Source organism: Carcharodon carcharias, chromosome 6, assembly GCF_017639515.1.
Source record: "Carcharodon carcharias isolate sCarCar2 chromosome 6, sCarCar2.pri, whole genome shotgun sequence".
Taxonomy (NCBI): Eukaryota; Metazoa; Chordata; class Chondrichthyes; order Lamniformes; family Lamnidae; genus Carcharodon; species Carcharodon carcharias.
In genome coordinates, this window is record NC_054472.1 from 112,154,488 (window position 1) to 112,173,999 (window position 19,512).

Genomic DNA, 19,512 nt, shown 5'->3' on the forward strand with positions numbered 1-19,512 from the left:
TCCATTGGGGTGGATGTTATTATATGCTCAGTTATTATGTCAGCTAGCTCTGCCACTGTAAAGTCACAATCTTGCCCTTGTCTCTGCATCTACTTATGAATTGGCCATTGAGCTCCGTCAGTTGTTGCCTAAAGGACATGAATTCCAGCTGGTGCATTCTGAAGTTGTGCTTCACTCCGGTGTTCGATCTTCGAGTGTTGACCATATTTTTCTGGATTCTTAAGATGGTCATTGGACAGATCTGATGTGTTAAGTCTGTGGAGATTTTCATTGTCTTTGGAACTTTAATTTTTATGGCTTGCTTGGCTGGTTTGGAAACATTGAGGTCCAGAAAACGCAATTTGCATGTTGTCGGATAAAGGTAAACTCAGTTAGGAGAGTCGTTGCCTTCCAACTGAGAAATTTTGTTGTCACGTTTTAGCTTTTGCAGGATTTTTAATGCTATCTGGAGCTTTTGATAGCTATGCAAGTGTACTCCAGCTCTTTTAGAGTTAATTTAGCTCTGAATTGCAATACCTTTAGTGGCCACTGCCTTAGCTGGTCATTGGTTACTGATTGACTGCAATGGTGGCACTGTTGAGGTCTTTCTGATTTTTTTTTCTTCCCTGGGATAACATCCACAAAAATGAGAGCAAATAGTGAAAATAAACATTTTACAGGCTTCTTCTGGCTGCTAGGAGCCATTACAGGATAGATTCCTCCTCCCAGTCCAATCTGCAATATTTAACTTCCCCAGATCTCCTTTAGGTACAGTGTCAGTAATGAATTCTCCTGTCTGTGGAGTTGTGCTTAAAGCAAGATTACCTGGAGTCTGCTGTTTAATTTCAGTTCCTGCAAAACCTTTGCAGCATGTAGCCTTTTACTATTTAAGCTCTCCCAAATTTGAACAATCTTACCTGGACCCGGTGCTTGCTGGCTGGAGCGAGGTACAATCCCAAAACGAAGGGATGGTGTGTGTGTATAGGATTCCCACAGAACTGCAGAATCACTTACACATGGTGAGTTTTGATAGTTTTATTTTCACACCGGTTCTTTTCACCTGCTGGATGTGAAGGATTGATGCTTATATATTTTTCAGTTAAATCTTCAAAATTCTGCTGCCACCCTACCACCCTGTTATGTTCTTCTCTTTGATGTAAATGCACCAATCACACACAAGGATTGGTGAAACAATAACATGGATTCTTTATTTGAAGGTAAGATTATATATAGATAGAGTTAACTGGGAGACTGTATTGTACATATAATCTCTACTGCCATTTGCAGACTTACTACAAGTCATGGGACTAACATGTCACATCCTGTTGAGGTGTAATGATTCACAGTAGTTTATGATATGCAACCTTAAAGGTGTATGCACATCGTATCACAACACCGGGCAGGCAACACAATCTTCAGGACTCATGCTTTTGGCTGCAGGGAACCATACCTGTCCCCTAGCTATACTGTCTCTGACTATAACCGCACTCCTTTCAATCCCCCCCATTTGAATTGCTGCCTGCGCCATGGTACCATGGTCGGTCTGATCATCCTCTCAGCAGTCCCTGCTCTCATCCACACAATCAGGTGCCACACAGAAAGTTAATATGCAAGATAAGCGCTCACGGAGTTGGGGATAGTATATTAGCATGGATGGAGAGTTAGTTAACAGACAGGAATCCACGAGTAGGGATAAATAGGGCATTTACAAGTTGGCAGGCTATAGCTAGTGGAGTGCCACAGGATTAGTGCTGGGGCCTCAACTATTTACAGCCTGTATTAATGGCATAGATGAAGAGACGGAGAGTGATCTATGCAAGTTTGTTGATAATACAAGGTGAGGTGTCAATGTAATCTGTGAGGATAACACAAAGAGGCTGAAAATATACATGGATGGGTGGCAGATTGAGTATTGTGTGGGGAAGTGTGAGGTTATTCACTTTGGTAAGAAGAATAGAAAAGCTGATTTTTTTAAAGGCGTGAAAATTTTAAAAGCTGATATTCAGAGGTACTTATACAAGGAACACAAAAAGTTATCACGCAGGTACAACAAGCAATTAGGAAGGTGTTGGATTCTGTATTCAGGTTTGTTGGGACTTAAGGATCCAGGTTGCATGGGTTGTTTCGGGGTGACCGAGAAGGTACCAGAGACAGAGAAGATCAGTAGATCATTCTTAGAATAAACACATTCTGTTAATTTACAAAAGGAACTCAGCACCTACACTTGTGCGCTTACAACTCAAAACTCTGCCTTTACACTTCAGACGCGAAACTCAAGACTTCTGACTACAGAGGTAGCCTGTGCTACTTTGCTATTAGGTACCAAGATAATGTGATCTTTCATTACACATTCGTCATAAAGGTATATTGCACATCAGATTACTACAGAAGGCAAATGACATGTTGGCCTTTATTGCAAGGAAACTGGAGTACAAGAACAAGGAAGTTTTGCCACAATTGTACAAAGCTTTGTTAAGATCATGAGAGTGATGGATAGTGGGGGAAAGTGAGATGGCATAGGAGCGGTAGTCAGCAATGGAGGGGGATTGGTGGAGGAGTTGAGAGTATGGGGAATGAGAGACCATGGGAGACAGGGGGAGAAGGAGAAGGCATAGGGGGAGGGGTATAGCACGTGGGGAGCTCAGAGGCATGAAGAGGGGACGAAGTGGGGCGGAATAGGACTTGGGGGACAGCAGGGAGAGGGTGCAAGCGGCATGAGAGGGGATGGGGAGAGGGAGGATGGCATGGAAGGGAAGGAGGAGGGAAACAGCGTAGTTGGGAGGGATGGAGGGGACCAGCATGGAAGGGGGAGAATGGCATAGTAAGGGAGCAGTTGGGAGGATAACTTGGGAGGGGAGCGGAACAGCCTAAAATGTGTAGGATGGGGATGTGAGGTTGGGATGGCATAGGAGGAATGTCATTGGGATGGCATAGGAAGGAAAGAGATTGGGGTTGGCAAGGGAATGATATGAGAGGGATGAAAGAAATGGGATGGGTATGGCAAGGGATGGATGAAATGGGAAAGATGAATGACAAAGGATAGGAATTCAAAGAAATACTGATGCAATAAACTTGACCACATATGTTTTGGGTGTCTCTGCTAGTTTTGTATGTTTCAATGTTTCTATCCATGCCATCATTCAGACAATTTATTCCACCTCTATATCATTGCCTAACTCTGCCCCTGTCTCAGTTCATCTGCTGAAACCCTCATCCTTGCCTTTGTTACCTTAAATATGACTGTACCAATGTATTCCTGGCCAACCTCCCATGTTCTACCTTCCATTTACATGAGGTCATCCAAAACTCTGCTGCCTGTGTCTTTTCTTGTCCAAGTTCCGTTCATGCACCACCCCTGTGCTTGCTGACTTGCATTGGCTCCTGATTAAGCGACTGTTATCAAATCCCGACATGGCCTTGCCAATCCCGATCTCTGTGATTTCCTCTAACCCCACAAGCCTTTAAGATATCTGCATTCCTATGATTCTGGCCTTTTGAGCAAACCTGATTTTAATTGCTGTACCATTGATGGCCATACCAAGGTCTTATGCTCTGGGATTCCATCCCTCAACCTCTCTGACCATCTACCTCTCTTTCATTCTTTAAGATGTTCCTTAAAACCTACCTCTTGACCATGTTTTTGATCATCTACCCTAATATAAGACCATAAAACATAGGAGCAGAAGTAGGCCATTCGGCCCATCGAGTCTGTTCCGCCGTTCAATGAGATCCAAATCCCTCTGTGCTGTGGAGTCTTTCTCCATTTAAATAATATTCAGCTGTCCTATTCTTCCTGCCAAAGTGCATAACCTCACACTTTCCCACATTATATTCCATCTGCCATATTTTTGCCCACTCATGTAACCTGTCTATATCCCTCTGTAGACTCTTTGCGTCATCCACACCATTTGACTTGCCACTTATTTTTGTATCATCCGCAAACTTGGGGATAGTTCATTCATTTCCCTCATCCAAGTCATTGATATATATTGTAAATAATTGTGGCCCCAGCACTGATTCCTGTGGCACTCCACTAGTTATAAGTTGCCATCCTGAAAATGCCCCCCCGTATCCCAATTCCCTGTCTTCTATTAGTTAGTAAGTCCTCTATCCATGCTAATATACTACCCCCAATACCATGGGCTCTTATCTTATTAAGTAGCCTTATGTGTGGTACCTTATCGAATGCCTTTTGGAAATCCAAATATATTACATCTCCTGGTTCCCCTTTATCTATCCTGCTTGTTACCTGCTCAAAGAATTCTAATAAATTTGTCAGGCATGATTTCCCCTTCACGCAGCCATGCTGACTCTGCTTGATTAGATTATGTATTTCTAAATGCTCTGCTATTACATCCTTTATAACAGACTCCAACATTTTCCCAATGACAGATGTTAAGCTAACTGGCCTATAGCTGTTTTTTGTCTCCCTCCCTTTTTGAATAAGGGCAAAGGACACGTTGACAGTTTTCCAATCCTCTGGGACTTTTCCACAATATAAAGACCCATGGAAGATCACTACCAGTGCATCCACTATCTCTGCAGCTATTTCCTTTAATATCCTAGGATGCAACCCATCAGGCCCAGGTGACCTATCGGCCTTTAGCCCCAGTAGTTTCCCTAGTACTTTTTCTCTAGTGAAAGTTATTGTATTTATTTCCTCCCCCTAACTTTTGCTCCATTATTATTTAGTATTTTTTGTATGCTATTAGTGTATTCTTTTGTAATATCTTCTTATGTGACTCAGTATCAAATTTTGCATTATAGCACTCTTGGGAAGAGCCTTGGAATGTTTCATAACATAACAGATGCTATTTAAATACGAGTTGTTGTTGTAAATTTCAACTGAAATGGGTCTCCTGTTGAAGTATTGGTGTGTGAGCGATGCAACAGAAGAGCTGTAAAGTTAGTTGAAAGCTTGGCAAAGCAAATGATATATGAAAAAGGTTGACAGGAATCTCGTTATGCCATGCAGTCTTGGGCATTTGCTTTCAAATCATCTTTATCCTGCTGTCAAAAGGCAAAAAACTGCAACTGGAAGTACGAAATTAAAAAAATAGGAAATGCTGGAATTACACAGCAGGTCAGTCAGCACCTGTGGTGAAACCTGATAGGCCAATGTTTCAGGCTGGTCATTTCAATTGGCAACTGTAACTTATAATGGTTTTGCCTTTCATGACAGAGCTTCTGAGATGTCACCGTTCTCCCTCAGCAAAGGAATCCCCCTGCAGTTGTTGATAGCATCCTTGGCTAAGCGTGCTGCCTTTCCTGTGCTTCTGCTCTTACCCTCTCTTTCCTCTCTTGTTAAAGGACCCCTTGTGACGCATCCACACCACCAGTCTCTATATTCATCAACAGTCCTGCAACCTACCATCTCCACCCCGACGTTTTGCAGGTTCCGGAGGGATTGTCCCATGTAGATACCCTGGTTCACTCTACCACAACTCCACCTTCTAGTTCCCCTTCCCCTGGCACCTACCAATGCAACTGCACTCAATGTACCATCCATCTATTCAGTTCCTCCCTTACCATTCAAGGCTTGAGTTATTCCTTCTAGGGGAAATCATAATTTATGTGCATATCCTCAAATATTCTATACTGTACTTGCTGTTCATGGTGCGGTCTCGTCTACACTCAAAAAGACCAAATAATTTTGACAGCTTTGCCAGACACCTACATTTTACCTACACGTGACTAAGTCCTTATCTGAGTCCCATGTAGCAAAACCCACGTGTGACCTTGTCCATAGGTGAGCTGACACACAAACTATTATTTTTCCCCAGCCTGGCTGCAGATCACTTGTACCTGGTGACTTGCCATGTGCAGATCCCAACTCAATGCTAACCACTAATGTACGTGCATTGCCATCAGCTAAGCTGGTGAGACTTTGTGAGTGTCAGATCAAGCTTAGGGGCCTCTTCATCATTGATGTGGTGTTGCTCACTCTCACTCCTGAGGCTGCTGTGGCAGGGCAGACAGTGGATCTTGGATGCCTGAATGCAAACAATCAGAAAGGGGAAGGTTGGGATGAGACAAGTGTATTGGCTTAGAAAGCAAGAGGTCCATGGTGATCATCAGCAGCTTCCACATCATGCCAGATAAAGATGATCTGGGAGTCGAGAAGGGGCATAAGGCAGAAACCTATTGTCACCTTCAATATTCTCAGTGATGTTGGAAGCCATGGACTTTGCCAAAGGCTGGCCCATGATGTGGAGGACCATCTCCTCCACAGAGCTCAGGAAATGCAGATGTCCTTTTCCTCACTCATTTTGAGCTGCTCCTGGCAGTTATGGGTGACCCTAATCTGCAAGACAGAACAGAATGTCATTGATTGTGTTGCACTGTATTTGGGTAATGTGCCTGTCACAGCTGAATAGCTGGAGCTATGTCGAAGCAATGGGAACTAGTTGTGAGGTTGGCATCCTTGGAATATGTGTGAAGGTGAGGTGGAGTATCTTCATGTTAAGCATGAGAGTCCCAAGTGCCTCATTTGCTGATGAGTGATGATGCATTGAACATGAGAAGTTGGTGGAGCAGTGAGATGAGGTTCCTCAAAGATGTGTTCACTGACCTTGATCACCTGCGTAAGGTCATTAGTCATCTTGTGATGCTGCTGCCAGTTTCTTGGGACGAGACTTATTGTATTGACCTTCTTGGCTACCTGCTTCCATTCCCTTCAGAGGACTGTCCTGCTGCTTCCTCGCAGAAACAAGTCCAACTCCATCGCTAAGGCTCCAGCACTGCATTTGTGAATCTAGGAACCCTTCCACTTCTCTGGTGCTCCAATGTGCAATTCATGGGGTGGAATTTTCTGTGCCCGCTGGTGTCGGACATCATGGTGGGAAGGCCAAAAATTGTTTTCATAATGTCATGAAATCAGTTTAAAGTTGTCCTCTGTCTGTCAATGTTGGGCCACTTTTCCTGTTGCTGCACGTTGGGAACTTCATTTTAATACATCTATATAGTCCATTATAAGTCCAGATCATCAGAATCACCCCCCACACTGGATTATCCAAGCACATTGGAGTGATTGCACGCTGACATGTTTCACAACTGTACATAACTGCACTTGGCACAGAACTTCAAGTTCATTTGCCTACCTGGTTCAGGCAGCACTCACAGTCATCAGTGCCAGGTTTCACAGGCAGCACCACATCACTTTCTGGGGGACTCAAAGGCAGGACTCTACCTATCAGACTAGCCATAAGGCATGGGTGGCTTTTCAACAGCTACAGGGTTAGGGCTTGCTTTATTTTATTCATTCAGGAGATGTGGGCTTTGCTGGCTGGGCCAGCATTTATTGCCCATTCCTATTTGCCCTTGAGAAGGTGGTGGTGAGTGGCCTTCTTGAACTGCTGCAGCCCCTGTGCTTTAGGTACACTTACAGTGCTGTTAGAGAGGGATTTCCAGGATTTTGACCCAGCAACAGTGAAGGAACAGTGATATATTTCCAAGTCAGGATGGTATGTGGCTTGGAGGGGAACTTCCAGGTGGCGGTATTCCTATCTATCTGCTCCCCTTGTCATTCTAGATGGTAGCGATCATGGGTTTAGAAGGTGCTGTCTAAGGAGCCTTGGTGAATTCCTGCAGTGCATCTTGCAAATGATACACACTCTGCTACTGTGCATCGGTGGAGGAGGGAGTGAATGTCTGTGGATGTGGTGCCAATCAAGCGGGCTGCTTCGGCCTGGACGGTGTCAAGCTTCTTGAGTGTTGTGGGAGCTGCACTCATCCAGGCAAGTGGGGAGTATTCCATCACACTCCTGACTTGTGCCTTGTAGATGGTGGACAGGATTTGAGGAGTCAGGAGATGAGTTACTCGCCACAGGATCCCTAGCCTTTGACCTGCTCTTGTAGCCACAATATTTATATGGCTAGTCCAGTTCAGTTTCTGGTCAATGGTAACCCCCAGGATGTTGATAGCGGGGCATTCAGTGATGGTAATGCATTGAATATCAAGGGGCGATGGTCAGATTTTCTCTTGTTGGAGATGGTCATTGCCTGGCACTTGTGTGGCACGAATGTTACTTGCCACTTGTCAGCCCAAGACTGGATATTGTCCAGGTCTTGCTGCATTTGGACATGGATTCCTTCAGTATCTGAGGAGTCTCAAATGGTGCTAAGCATTGTGCAATCATCAGTGAGCATCCCCATTTCTGACCTTATGATAGAAGGCAGGTCATTGATGAAGCAGCTGAAGATGGTTGGGCTGAGGGCACTACCCTGAGGAACTCTTGCAGCGATGTCCTGGAGCTGAGATGATTGACCTCCAACAACCACAACCATCTTTCTTTGTGCTTGGAATGACTCCAACCAGTGGACCATGTTCCGCATGATTCCCTTTGACTCCAGTTTTGCTAGGGTTCTTTGATGCCACAATCTGTCAAATGCGGCCTTGATGTCAAGGGACTCACTCTCACCTCACCTCAGGAGTTCAGATCTTTTGTCCATATTTGAACCAAGTCTGTAATGAATTCTGGAGCTGAGTGGCCCTGGCAGAAACCAAACTGGGCATCAGTGAGAATGTTATTGCTAAGCAAGCACTGCCTGATAACACTGTTGATGACACCTTCCATCAATTTACTGATGATTGAGAGTAAACTGATGGGGCAATAAATGGCCAAGTTGGATTTGCCCTACTTTTTGTGCACAGTACACTCCTGGGCAATTTTCCATATAGCCAGGTAGATGCCAGTGTTGTAGCTTTACTATAACAGATTGGTTAGAGGTGTGGCAAGTTCTGGAACACAAGTCTTCAGTACTATTGCTGGAATATTGTCAGGGCCCATAGCCTCCGCACTACCCAATGTCTTCAGCCTTTCCTTGATATCACATGGAGTGAATTGACTTATTACATGGAGTGAATTGATTTGGCTGAAGACTGGCACTTGTGCTGCTGGGAACCTCCGGAGAAGACTGAGTTAGATCATCCACTCGGCACTTCTGGCTGAAGATTGTAGCAAATGCTTCAGCCTTATCTTTTGCACTGATGTGCTGGGCTCCTCCGTCATTGTGCATGGAAATATTTGTGGAGCTTCCTCCTCCAGTGAGATGTTTACTTATCCACCACCACTCATGACTGGATGTGTCAGGACTGCAGAGCTTAGATCTGATCTGTTGGCTGTTTGATCACTTAGCTCCGTCTATCACTTGTGGCTATGCTGTTTGGCACACAAGGAGCCCTGCATTATAGCTTCACCAGGTTGACACCTCTTTTTTAGGTATGCCTGGTGCTGCTCCTGGCATGCCCTCCGGCACTCTTCATTGAACCAGGATTGATCCCCTGGTTTCATGGTAATGGTAGAATGGGGGACATGCCAGGCCATGAGGTCATGTTCAAGTACAATCCTGCTGCTCATGGCCCACAGTGCTTCATGGATGCCCAGTCATGAGTTGCTAGATCAATTCAAAATCTATCCCATTTAGCATGGTGGTAGTGTCACACAACACGATGGAGGGTATCTTCAATGTGAAGGTGGGACTTTGTCTCTACAGCATTTGTGCAGTGGTCACTCCTACCAATACTGTCATGGAAGATCTGTTTACAGCAGGCAGGTTGGTGAGTATGAGGTCAAGTATGTTTTTCCCTCTTATTGGTTCTTTCACTACCTGCTGCAGACCCAGCCTAGCAGCTACGTCCTTTAGGATTCAGCCAGCTTGGTCAGTAGTGGTGCTACCGAGCCACTCTTGGTGATGGACGTTTAATTCCAGATTTTTATTGAATTGAAATTCCACCATCTGCCATGGTGGGATTTGAACTCCGGTCCCCAGAGCATTATCCTGCATTTCTGGATTACTAGTCCAATGACAATACCACAATGCCAACGGGACTGGGGAGAAGTGGCCTCAGCCCAGGGCTGTACCGGGTAAAGGGAGGTATCCCAGGGTGTCTCCGGGGGCACATGTGGATGTGTGCGAGTGCCCTCAAGATGGTGAGGGCTGAGGAGGCAGTCTCCAGAGGAGATGAGGCCAGATGGAGATGTGAGGGTGTGTGTGAGAGAGTGACTGGTGATGCCCCTTGAACTAGCAGTGAGAGAGATGCCAGTAAATTTGTAATGGGCTTGTGAGTGTGTGAATTTAGAGTGATAAGATGGTTGCCTTACCCTGATGGCACAGATGAGATCATTCATCCTCTTTCTGCGCTGGATGACCAACCTCTTGTGTGCAGTGTTGGCACGGAGCACCACTGCCGCTGCCTCCCAACCTGCCAAAGCAGAAGTTAAGGATATCACGGCGGGCCTTCAAAAGACATTCTAGTAACCAACTCTTCTTGGCTTGCAGGGCCATGTCTTCACTGGAGCATTCCTGGGCTGCAAGCATTGAGAACTATGTGGATTGCTGCAGTTTTGATATGACACCTGGAGTGAGGAAACAGCGAATTCACGGCGTGGTGGGCAATTCAGTGAGATGGCATGTTTCCTTGTAGCTGTATAATTAATGAGGCAGGATTGGGACAATACCGCATGAAAAGCCGCCATTGCGGCCGGCAAGGAAAGAGTCCTTTTTCCCATCCGCTACCGCACTTCTTGCAAATTTGAACAATTCTGCCACTAGATGCAAACAGTGTCATTACAGCCAGACAGAGCAGTTCTCTTCCAATGAGTACAAATTCCATTTAAATGTGAAACTCTACGTTTAAGAGGGGCAGGCTGTCTGCACCATGTGCTATGAGCCCATGCTGCTCAGTCCACTAAGCGCCCAGGCAGCCAGCAGCACAATTCCACAGCATACAATCTTTTTGACATGATCCACGCTTATTGAAATACTTGACCTCCTGTCATGTGGGGAGCGCTCTGGAACTGGCTAGCTGCAAGGAGGAACCCTGAAGCTGCTAGTGGAGAGTACAGGGTGGGGGTGAGAGTCCAATCCGCAACCCAAGAGGTTTTTTGTGGGTGGTCAGACTTGAGGGAAGAAGGTAAACTTGACAGACTGTGGGGGGAAGGATTTCTGTTCCTTCTAGCCCAAAAGCAGTGCTGTAAAGGTTTTGCTTTCTCCTTGAGACTGTGCTTGCAAATACCATTGTGTAGGGGTTTACTATCAAGGCCAATATGTAATGCAGGATTAATATAATGGCCTAGTTACTGGTTCATTGCCACAAAGACATGAATGTTAATGTAACTGCTTTTATAACTGTTATATCCATACTGCTGCCATCCACTGGCTGACATACCCTCATTTTTTTCCAGGAAGGTGTCAAAGCCTGGATGATGAAATGTGCTTCTGGTGGGTAGAACCAGTTCTGTTAGTTTCCTTGATTTTTCTTTACACCTACCCCACTTCTGGATTGGAAAGTTGGCTAAGATAGTAGGCAATGGAAGGGTGTGTTGGCTACAAGGAAACAGAATAATCCACGATGTGCATTATTATATGAGAACATTACGATGCATGTTTTTAAAAAATTGCCATTTGTACTTTAAGTGCAAGTCTGACTTATTGGTTGAAAAAATTGCAAGTAACACAAGAGCCTACCTTCACTCCCATAATATCACTCACCTCCACAACTATCTCATTTCATCTGCTGCTGATATACTTGTCCATGACTTGGTTACCTTTTTTAAAATTCATTTATGGATGTGGATGTCACTGGCAGGACCAACATTTATTTCCCATTCCTAATTGCCCTGGAGAAGGTGGCGGTGAGATGCCTTCTTAAACCCTGCAGTCCACATGCTGTAGGTACACCCACAGTGTTGTTAGGGAGTGAGTTCCAGGATTTTGACCCAATGTCATTGAAGGAACAGTGAAATATTTCCAAGTTAGGATGGTGAGTGACTTGGAGGGGAACTTCCAGATGATGGTGTTCCCATGTATCAGCTACCCTTGTCCTTCTAGGTGGTAGCGGTCGTGGGTTTGTCTAAACAGCCTTGGTGAATTTCTGCAGAGCATCTTGCTGATGGTACACACTGCTGCCACTGTTAGTCAGTAGTGGAGGGAGTGAATGTTTGTGGAAGGGGTGCCAATCAAGCAGGCTGCTTTGTCCTGGATGGTGTCAGGCTTCTTGAGTGTTGTTGGAGCTCCAAGAAGTGGAGAGTATTCCATCACACTCCTGACTTATGCCTTGTAGATGGTTTGCCAGCTTTGGGAAGTCAGGAGGTGAGTTACTTGCCATGGTATTCCTAGCCCCTGACCTGCTCATTGTTATGACATGGCAGATGATGTGTGCCAAGCAGATGAAACCTACAAGGGAAACTTGGTCGTGCTGTCACAATGGTTTTGCAATTTGTATTTATTACGAGGAGATGTGTACACTTAATTCAGAAGTAATGAGTCCACCTCAACCTTTAGAGATTTAAAAATTTTTTTTAACAAAATAAAAGATTTCAAACACATACATGCATTACAATTACTTACTACTATAACACATCCTAAAATTCCTAACTGACCTGACTCCCAGTTACACACCGCTTTTAAGGCATCAGTCCAAAATTGATTTTAGATTTAAAACAAACTCAGTGGGCAGGATTTTCCCGTCGGTGAGTGGGGGCAAGGCCCGCTTGCCAATGCATAAAATGACACGTTGTGACATCGGACGGAACTCCCAACATCACCGCACCCCATTTAAATTTTCCAGTAGGCGGGGGTGCAGCAAAATCAGCTATGTGCCCGCCGATCTGTCAATGGCCAATTGAGGCAATTGAGGCGGGAATTAGAAAATGCATGAAACCTCATCCATGGGCAGGATGAGGTTTCATGTAGGTTTTTAAAAATGTTATTAAAATTTTTGTAAAAATTATGGACATGTCCCAACTTATGTGACAGTGTCACATGAGGGTACACGTCAGGAGTTTCTTTTTTTTCTATTTTTAATATTTGTCACAGAACAGCTAATCTCCCTGAGGCAGCGCTTAGCCTCAGGGAGATGAGTGCTCTTTCGTGCGCATGTGCGAAAGAGCGCACTTTCGATTTACGGATTCCCCCGCCCCGCCCGCACAGTGAGCGCATAGTGCCTCAGTGCAGACGTCGTGCTGGGTGGGCCTTAATTGGCCCGCCCATGTAAAATGGTGCCATTCCCGCTATTGGAGGTACCCCTGTGTACGCCCGCCATTCAACTTTGCCTCTGCCTCCTGCCCAGCAAGTTAACACAGTCCCACTTAACAGTGGAATTCCAAATGGTTTTTCTCCAACTTCAGTTACTTTACATAGCAGACTTATGCAGAAATGGCTGGAGGCTTCTTGAAGGTTGTTCAAGTTCAGTTTCTGGTCAGTGATACCCCCTAGGGTGTTGACTATTCCAGTGCTTTCCTGGCTACCTCCCATCTTCCATACTTGATAAGCTTGAGCTTGCTTGATAAGCTTGAGCTCATCCAAAACTTTGCTGCCCATATCCCAACTCATAATTCCAGTTCAGTCATCACCCTTGTGCTTGCAGCCTACATAAGTTCCCTATCCTAGTACAGCACCTCAATTTTAAATTCCCATCCTTGTTTTCAAATCCCTCCATGACCTCACCTTTCCCACGCCCTGTAACCACCTCTAGCCCTACAAACTTCTGAGATCTCTGCACTCTTCCAACTCTGACCTCTTGCACATCGCTGATTTTAACTAATTTAGCATCCATGCCTTCAGCTACATAGATCCTAAGCTCTGGTATTCCCTCCCTAAACCTCTGTGCCTCTCCTCATTTAAGATGCTCCTTAAAACCGAACTCTTTGTCTTAGATCATCTGTCCTAATATCTCCTTATGTGGCCCAGAGTAAAATTTTGTTTTATAATGCTCCTGTGAAGCAACTTAGGACATTTTACTATGTTAAAGCTGCTATATAAATACAAGTTTTTGTTGATGGCCTGGTGTACTAAAGCTCCTATTTTTTGCAAAATGAGAGTACCACTTCATGTCAGGAGTTTATGAATGATATATGACACATCTAATGATATATGTCTGCATCCATAGCAGCACTCAACATTTTAGCGGAAACTGACACTTTCAATTTCCTGTTGATAGTCTATTTTGGTGTGGTTCACATTCATCAGCATGTTAAGTATAAAAACGCATGAATGTCAGTTGAGACTGGACATTTGACTTTAGACCCTGTAAATGAGAATCCAAGGTTTTACTGCAGAATAAGTCACCCAGATGCCTGTTGAATTAGTTCATTTTTCAAAAGTGTACATTGGATTTTTCATCTCCACTTTCCTTAAATGTTTCTTTGTATTTTGTGATTTGTGCTTTGTATCTGACCACATTTTTCTCCCTTGCAAAAAACTTTAACATGATATAAACAGAGATTGCAGTAATTTCAACTTGCTGATTTCTTCCTCAGCTGATGTATTACACCAAAAACTTGTTAATGTTGTGCAGATACTTTTTTGCTACTGATGTGTCTTCTACTGTTTGGATTACTAAAATCAGTTTTAATCTGTTGTGTCTTGATGTAAAGACACGATTGATACAATAGTTTTTTTATTACAATTAAAATCATTTAAACTTATCACAATCATAGGTTAATATCCTAAGGCCTTTGGTTAATTATTAATTCTTCTTAACTTTGTATTAAAATTTGAAGATGAAAATGTTCAGATGCCATTTGGCGCTGCAATGTGAAGATGCTGTTAGAATATTGTGACAATGACACAGTCTAGAGAATGTAGATTTTTTTGTTACAAAATCTTGAAATAATTCTGATATATTTTTAAATAGTCTGTGATGTCAATTGCACCATGTAGACATTCTAAAGTATTGAGATCCTACTGGCTACTTGAGAATTGTTACAAATCCATGACAAATTTTGTAGTTGACATTTGGAAAGCTTAAGATGACAGTGAAGATCTGCAGTTGTATTTATATCGGTTTTAAAGTATGATTCATTTTATGTAAGGAATCAACAAGTTTTTTGTCCCAGTGTAATGTATGTTAACACTTATTTGTTTACCTTTTACATTGTTTTTGATGTTAACTAAGTTAAAGATTTGTTTGAGACTTTGATTAACATGATATAAGTCAGGATTGTAAAACACATATTAGTTGCTTAGAATTTATGATTAAAACGAGGCAGCAGATAGTAATATCCTTGATAGTGTGGTTTTAATGCCTCCTTCAGAAAATAAGAAGTATAATCTAGAAACTTCAAATGCTAAGTAAGAATATTTTTCTATGTATATACACATTTATATTGTGTTACCTATGAAACATTTTTCATATTATATAACCTTTACAGGAAAGTTGATAATTTATGTAGAAATGCAAATTAAGCTCAGAACTTGATATTTCAAAAATGTAACTAAAGCACTCCATAAATGCATTATAGATATAGAAAATAGTGCTAATAAAACATGAATAGTTTATATAATTATATTCTGAGATATTGTTAAAAGTTTATATATTTCTAAAAAAAAACTTCAGAATCATAGAGAGGAAAACTGTGTATAATCAAGTTCTAATGGAAGCAAGGGAAGAAGAGCTGAGATGCAGAAATGCTGGATTAATACCATGACCAATGTGTCAGTTTATGAGTTTCAGCGGTCATGGCCAAAATGCTGTTAAGCACTATTGAACTACACTTCTCTGAACACTCATGTTGGGTCATATGGAAGAATATATTCTATAATGCATTATGTCAGCAGCATGCTCATTGAATGAATAATGCCTGTAAGAACAATTAAGAACTTCTAAAAGGGCGGTGTCACGTTTTTGTCAAGTTCAGACTTCATAGTGGTGGTGGATAGTCTGATACTAATTCTTTTATAGCACACAAAAAATAGTTTGTACAAGAATAATCTCTTGCATTCAATTAACTAGCATATATTTATTGTTTTTAAAATTTTATATATGTTAAAATGGTCTGTTTTGGGAAGGGTTGCAGATATAAATGTTTATTCACTGAACCTGCATCCCAGCGGGAAGCCTTGCAAGTCAGAAATGAATTAGAAAATCAGTGCTATTATATTGTAGCACTATCTCCATGACACTCTCCCATTAAGCTGGGTGGCCCATTGGGAGTGCAGAGTCATTGAATTTATCCTACAGTATCCACTCAACAAGGGAGTTAAGAAGTACGAAATAGAGCAGCCGTCCAATGCATTCTCTTCCTCTGTCTTCCTCTTGCCAACAGATGTTTGTGAGGCTGTTTGTAGATGAAAACTTGGACCGAATGGTCCCCATTTCTAAACAGCCCAAAGAAAAGATCCAGGCAATAATTGAGTCATGTAGCCGGCAATTCCCTGAATATCAGGAGCGTGCCCGGAAGCGCATACGTACTTACCTCAAGTCCTGCAGGCGGATGAAAAAGAATGGTTTTGAGACGGTGAGTTGAACTGTCCAAATACAACCCATTCCCAGTCTGCATCCAGTTCCCATGCATAAACTCATTACAAGATCTCTCCACCCATCCCCCTTCCCCCACCATTCTGATGATTTTTTTTAAATGTTATTTTTGATAATATCGGCTCAAAGACCTTTCCCTTTCATCCAAACCATGTTTATTTTGCGTCACTGGTGTCTGCGGGAATATTTTTTGTGAATGTTTGTAGTTTCAAAGGTTGATGATTGAAGTGCCTCATAATACATTATGAACAATATACTGTGTCTGATGTACTGTACCTGTCAACAACTTTTCTCCAAATTATTTCTAATATATGTGGTTACTCTTTTTCTTCATTCTGATTAATACACTGCAGAAAACTAGTATCTTATACATAATTTAGCAGAAGTGCAAATAGAAATGATGGAGTTTGGGAGATACTGACATAGAAAATACAGCACTGAAACTGAACACTTGGCCCAGCTACCCCTAAGACATGAAGTATGTTGGCACCTCACAGGATTTCCTGTGGATACATCATATCAACTGATTAATCTATTTTATGACAGTCTGAGTCTCCATGGCTGAATTAATATTGGTACTCTCAGAAATTAAGGAGTTGAACTGCTTAAACTACTTTAATTCCTCTTTTCAGAAAAAAATGTTGAAAGAATGTCTATGAAAGGTGAGCTTTTTCATTTTGTGGCATGTGTTAAATAACACTTCATTTTGTATATATTTCAATTTTCAGCCGGCCTTTTGTCATACAGGTCAGACTGACTGGTTCATAAGAGTTTTCCTTACCACTAAATTCTTAAAAATTATGGAATTAAAACGGTGTTGTTAAAGAAATAGGATCCATTTTACTGGTGGAATTCAGATCAATCTGTTAGGAGAATTTCTCTTGGTTCCTGCTGCTTTTTAAAAAAAATAAAGGTTGATTTTTTAAGTTGCAGAATTAATTTGTTCTGAAGAGTAAATCAGAAAAGACTGTTATTCCACTTTTGAAAGCTATTTTAAAATTTCAGTTCAATTTGTATGCATTGGTCAATGTGGAAACTTAGGTGGGAAACTTTAAGGGATTAGAATTTAAAAACACTTCTCAAGCTCACTGATTTTATCTGCTGATGTAAAACTCTTGTTTTATTGTCCCATGAGTAGTTCCTTTGATTTATTATAATAAATGGTGGCATTCTTTAGGTAGATTAACATAATTTCCAACTTTTTTCATTTAATACCTAACCAACATGCTTTGTGAATGAGTATGACACTACAGGAGTTACTCAACTGAAAAAGCTGGTTACTACTGGTTTTCTTCAATGGGATCATAAATTTGGTTGCTTGCCACTGGTTTTTGTTTTTGTGGATAAGTGTCCAGGTTGGATTCTCCAGGTCTAAATTCTCCAGAAGTTGCAGAGCTCATTTGAAATCATATTTTGTAAAAAAAAAGTAAGGCCTTACCAAAATGTAAGCTTTGTCAAAGGATATCCTATGAATGACTGGCAGAAGAGTCCACAGGAACTGAGGGCATACTGACCTCACATAGATACATTTTGTCCACTAATTAGAGGATGCAAAATTTGTCACTGCATTCATATGAATCAAAGGACAGTGCTACAGGACCATAACAGTTATACAGCCAATAGGGTAACAGACTAAGAAGTATACAAAAAGAAAGAAACAGAGGAAGGGTATGGGGGGAATGCAGGTAGGAAATTATTTGATGGGTTAATAAAAATATGATTGATCAATGATGGGCTGAAAAAGCTTTGAGTTGGATAAGTCTGGTGGAAAAAGATGGACAACACAATTGCAGTGAATGAAGTAATTTATAAATTGGAAAAAGCAGATGTTTAAGAACAAAATAAATCCATAAGCAAATTTAGGAAAATATGGTCAGCTCCCCTCTTTGCAAGCATCTGCCACAATCTCGAGGTAATTTTCCACATATTCAGGCCCTCTAGTGTTATCTGTTCTAGTACCTGCCACAGAATACATCAATTCCTATATTCGTATCATCACTCTAGGAATGTAGCTAAATTAGTGGCACTCATATAGTTAGAATGAACAGGAAAAAACTCGTCCTATTCCCTTTATTAACACGGTCAACCCATTCAAATAGCATAGAATATGATAAATGATCAAATAATTGGCTAATGAAGTTCAACACAGATAAATATGAGAAGTACATTTTGGTTGGAAGAGTAGGGTCACTTATTACTTGGAAAATGAAAATCTACTAAGGGTAGAGGAGCAAAGGGATCTTGGAGTGCAAGTACATAACAAGTACTAAAAGTTGTACCACAGATTGACAAGGCCATAAAAAAGCGAAAATGTACTGGCTTTATTTCTATAGGGAGAGAATTGAAATGTATGGAAGCTATGCTAAACCTGTATCGAATCGTTGTCAGATCACATTTAGCATGTTGTGTGCAGTTCTGATCTATATATTATAGAAAAGATGTAAAGGCTTTGGAGAAGGGGCAGAGAAGATTTACAAGGATGATACCAGAAATGCATGGGTATACATGCCAGGAAAGAATTGACAGGCTGGGTCTCTTCTCTTTCAAAAGAAGTCTGAGGGTGACCTAATAGAGGTCTTTAAAATTATAAAAGGTTTTGATGGAGTGGTTACAGAAAGAACGTTTCCTCTTGTGAGGAAAAGCATAACTAGAAGCCATCAATATAAGATAGTCACCAATAAATCCAATCGGGAATTCAGAAGAAACTTTTTTACTCAGCTTGGTGAGAATATGGAACTCGTTATCACAGAGTGTGGTTAAGGCAAATAGTGTAGATGCATTAAAGGGAAAGCTAGACAAGCATAAAGTAGAGAAGGTAAATAGAGAGTTACAATGATAGTTTTAGATGAGGAAAGATAGAAGGTAGCTCGAGTGGAGCACAAATGTTGGCATGGACTAGTTGGACCGAATGGCTTGTTTCTGTGCCATAGATCCTATATATATCCATCATTACTCAACCTATCATTCCAGCTGTTTTTGAAAAGGGAAAGGATTGAAGGGCTGGCTGGCAAAGGACCTTGGCTACCCTGCCTTTGGCATAGATAATCACAGCACTGTGGGCACCTTCCAGTGTTGCAGAACAACATTATATGAGGCTTATGCATCCATACGAATAGTCATGGTGAACACCTTTGGGATGTTGAAGCAGAGAGTAAGCATTGGATCACTGCATATTCACAAGAATAATCCACGCCACAATTGGTTCTTTGACAAATTGTGATTCATCATTTTTGATGCTGTGTTCACACTGTCTGATTCGGTTTACAAGATAT

At 42.0% G+C, this 19,512-nt stretch overlaps 1 protein-coding gene across 2 annotated transcripts in view; it reads left to right on the plus strand.

The window, feature by feature from the left end:
• LOC121279427 (nucleolar protein 4-like) overlaps window positions 1-19,512 on the plus strand; it is a 546,201-nt gene that overhangs the window by 473,769 nt on the left and 52,920 nt on the right. The window contains exon 8 of one of the 2 annotated variants that reach the window (XM_041190669.1): window positions 16,029-16,220. The exons of the other annotated variant lie outside the window; for it this stretch is intronic. Within the exon in view, the coding sequence (XP_041046603.1) occupies window positions 16,029-16,220 (192 nt within the window). The remainder of the gene's footprint in view (window positions 1-16,028; window positions 16,221-19,512) is intronic. 2 annotated transcript variants of the gene reach the window in all.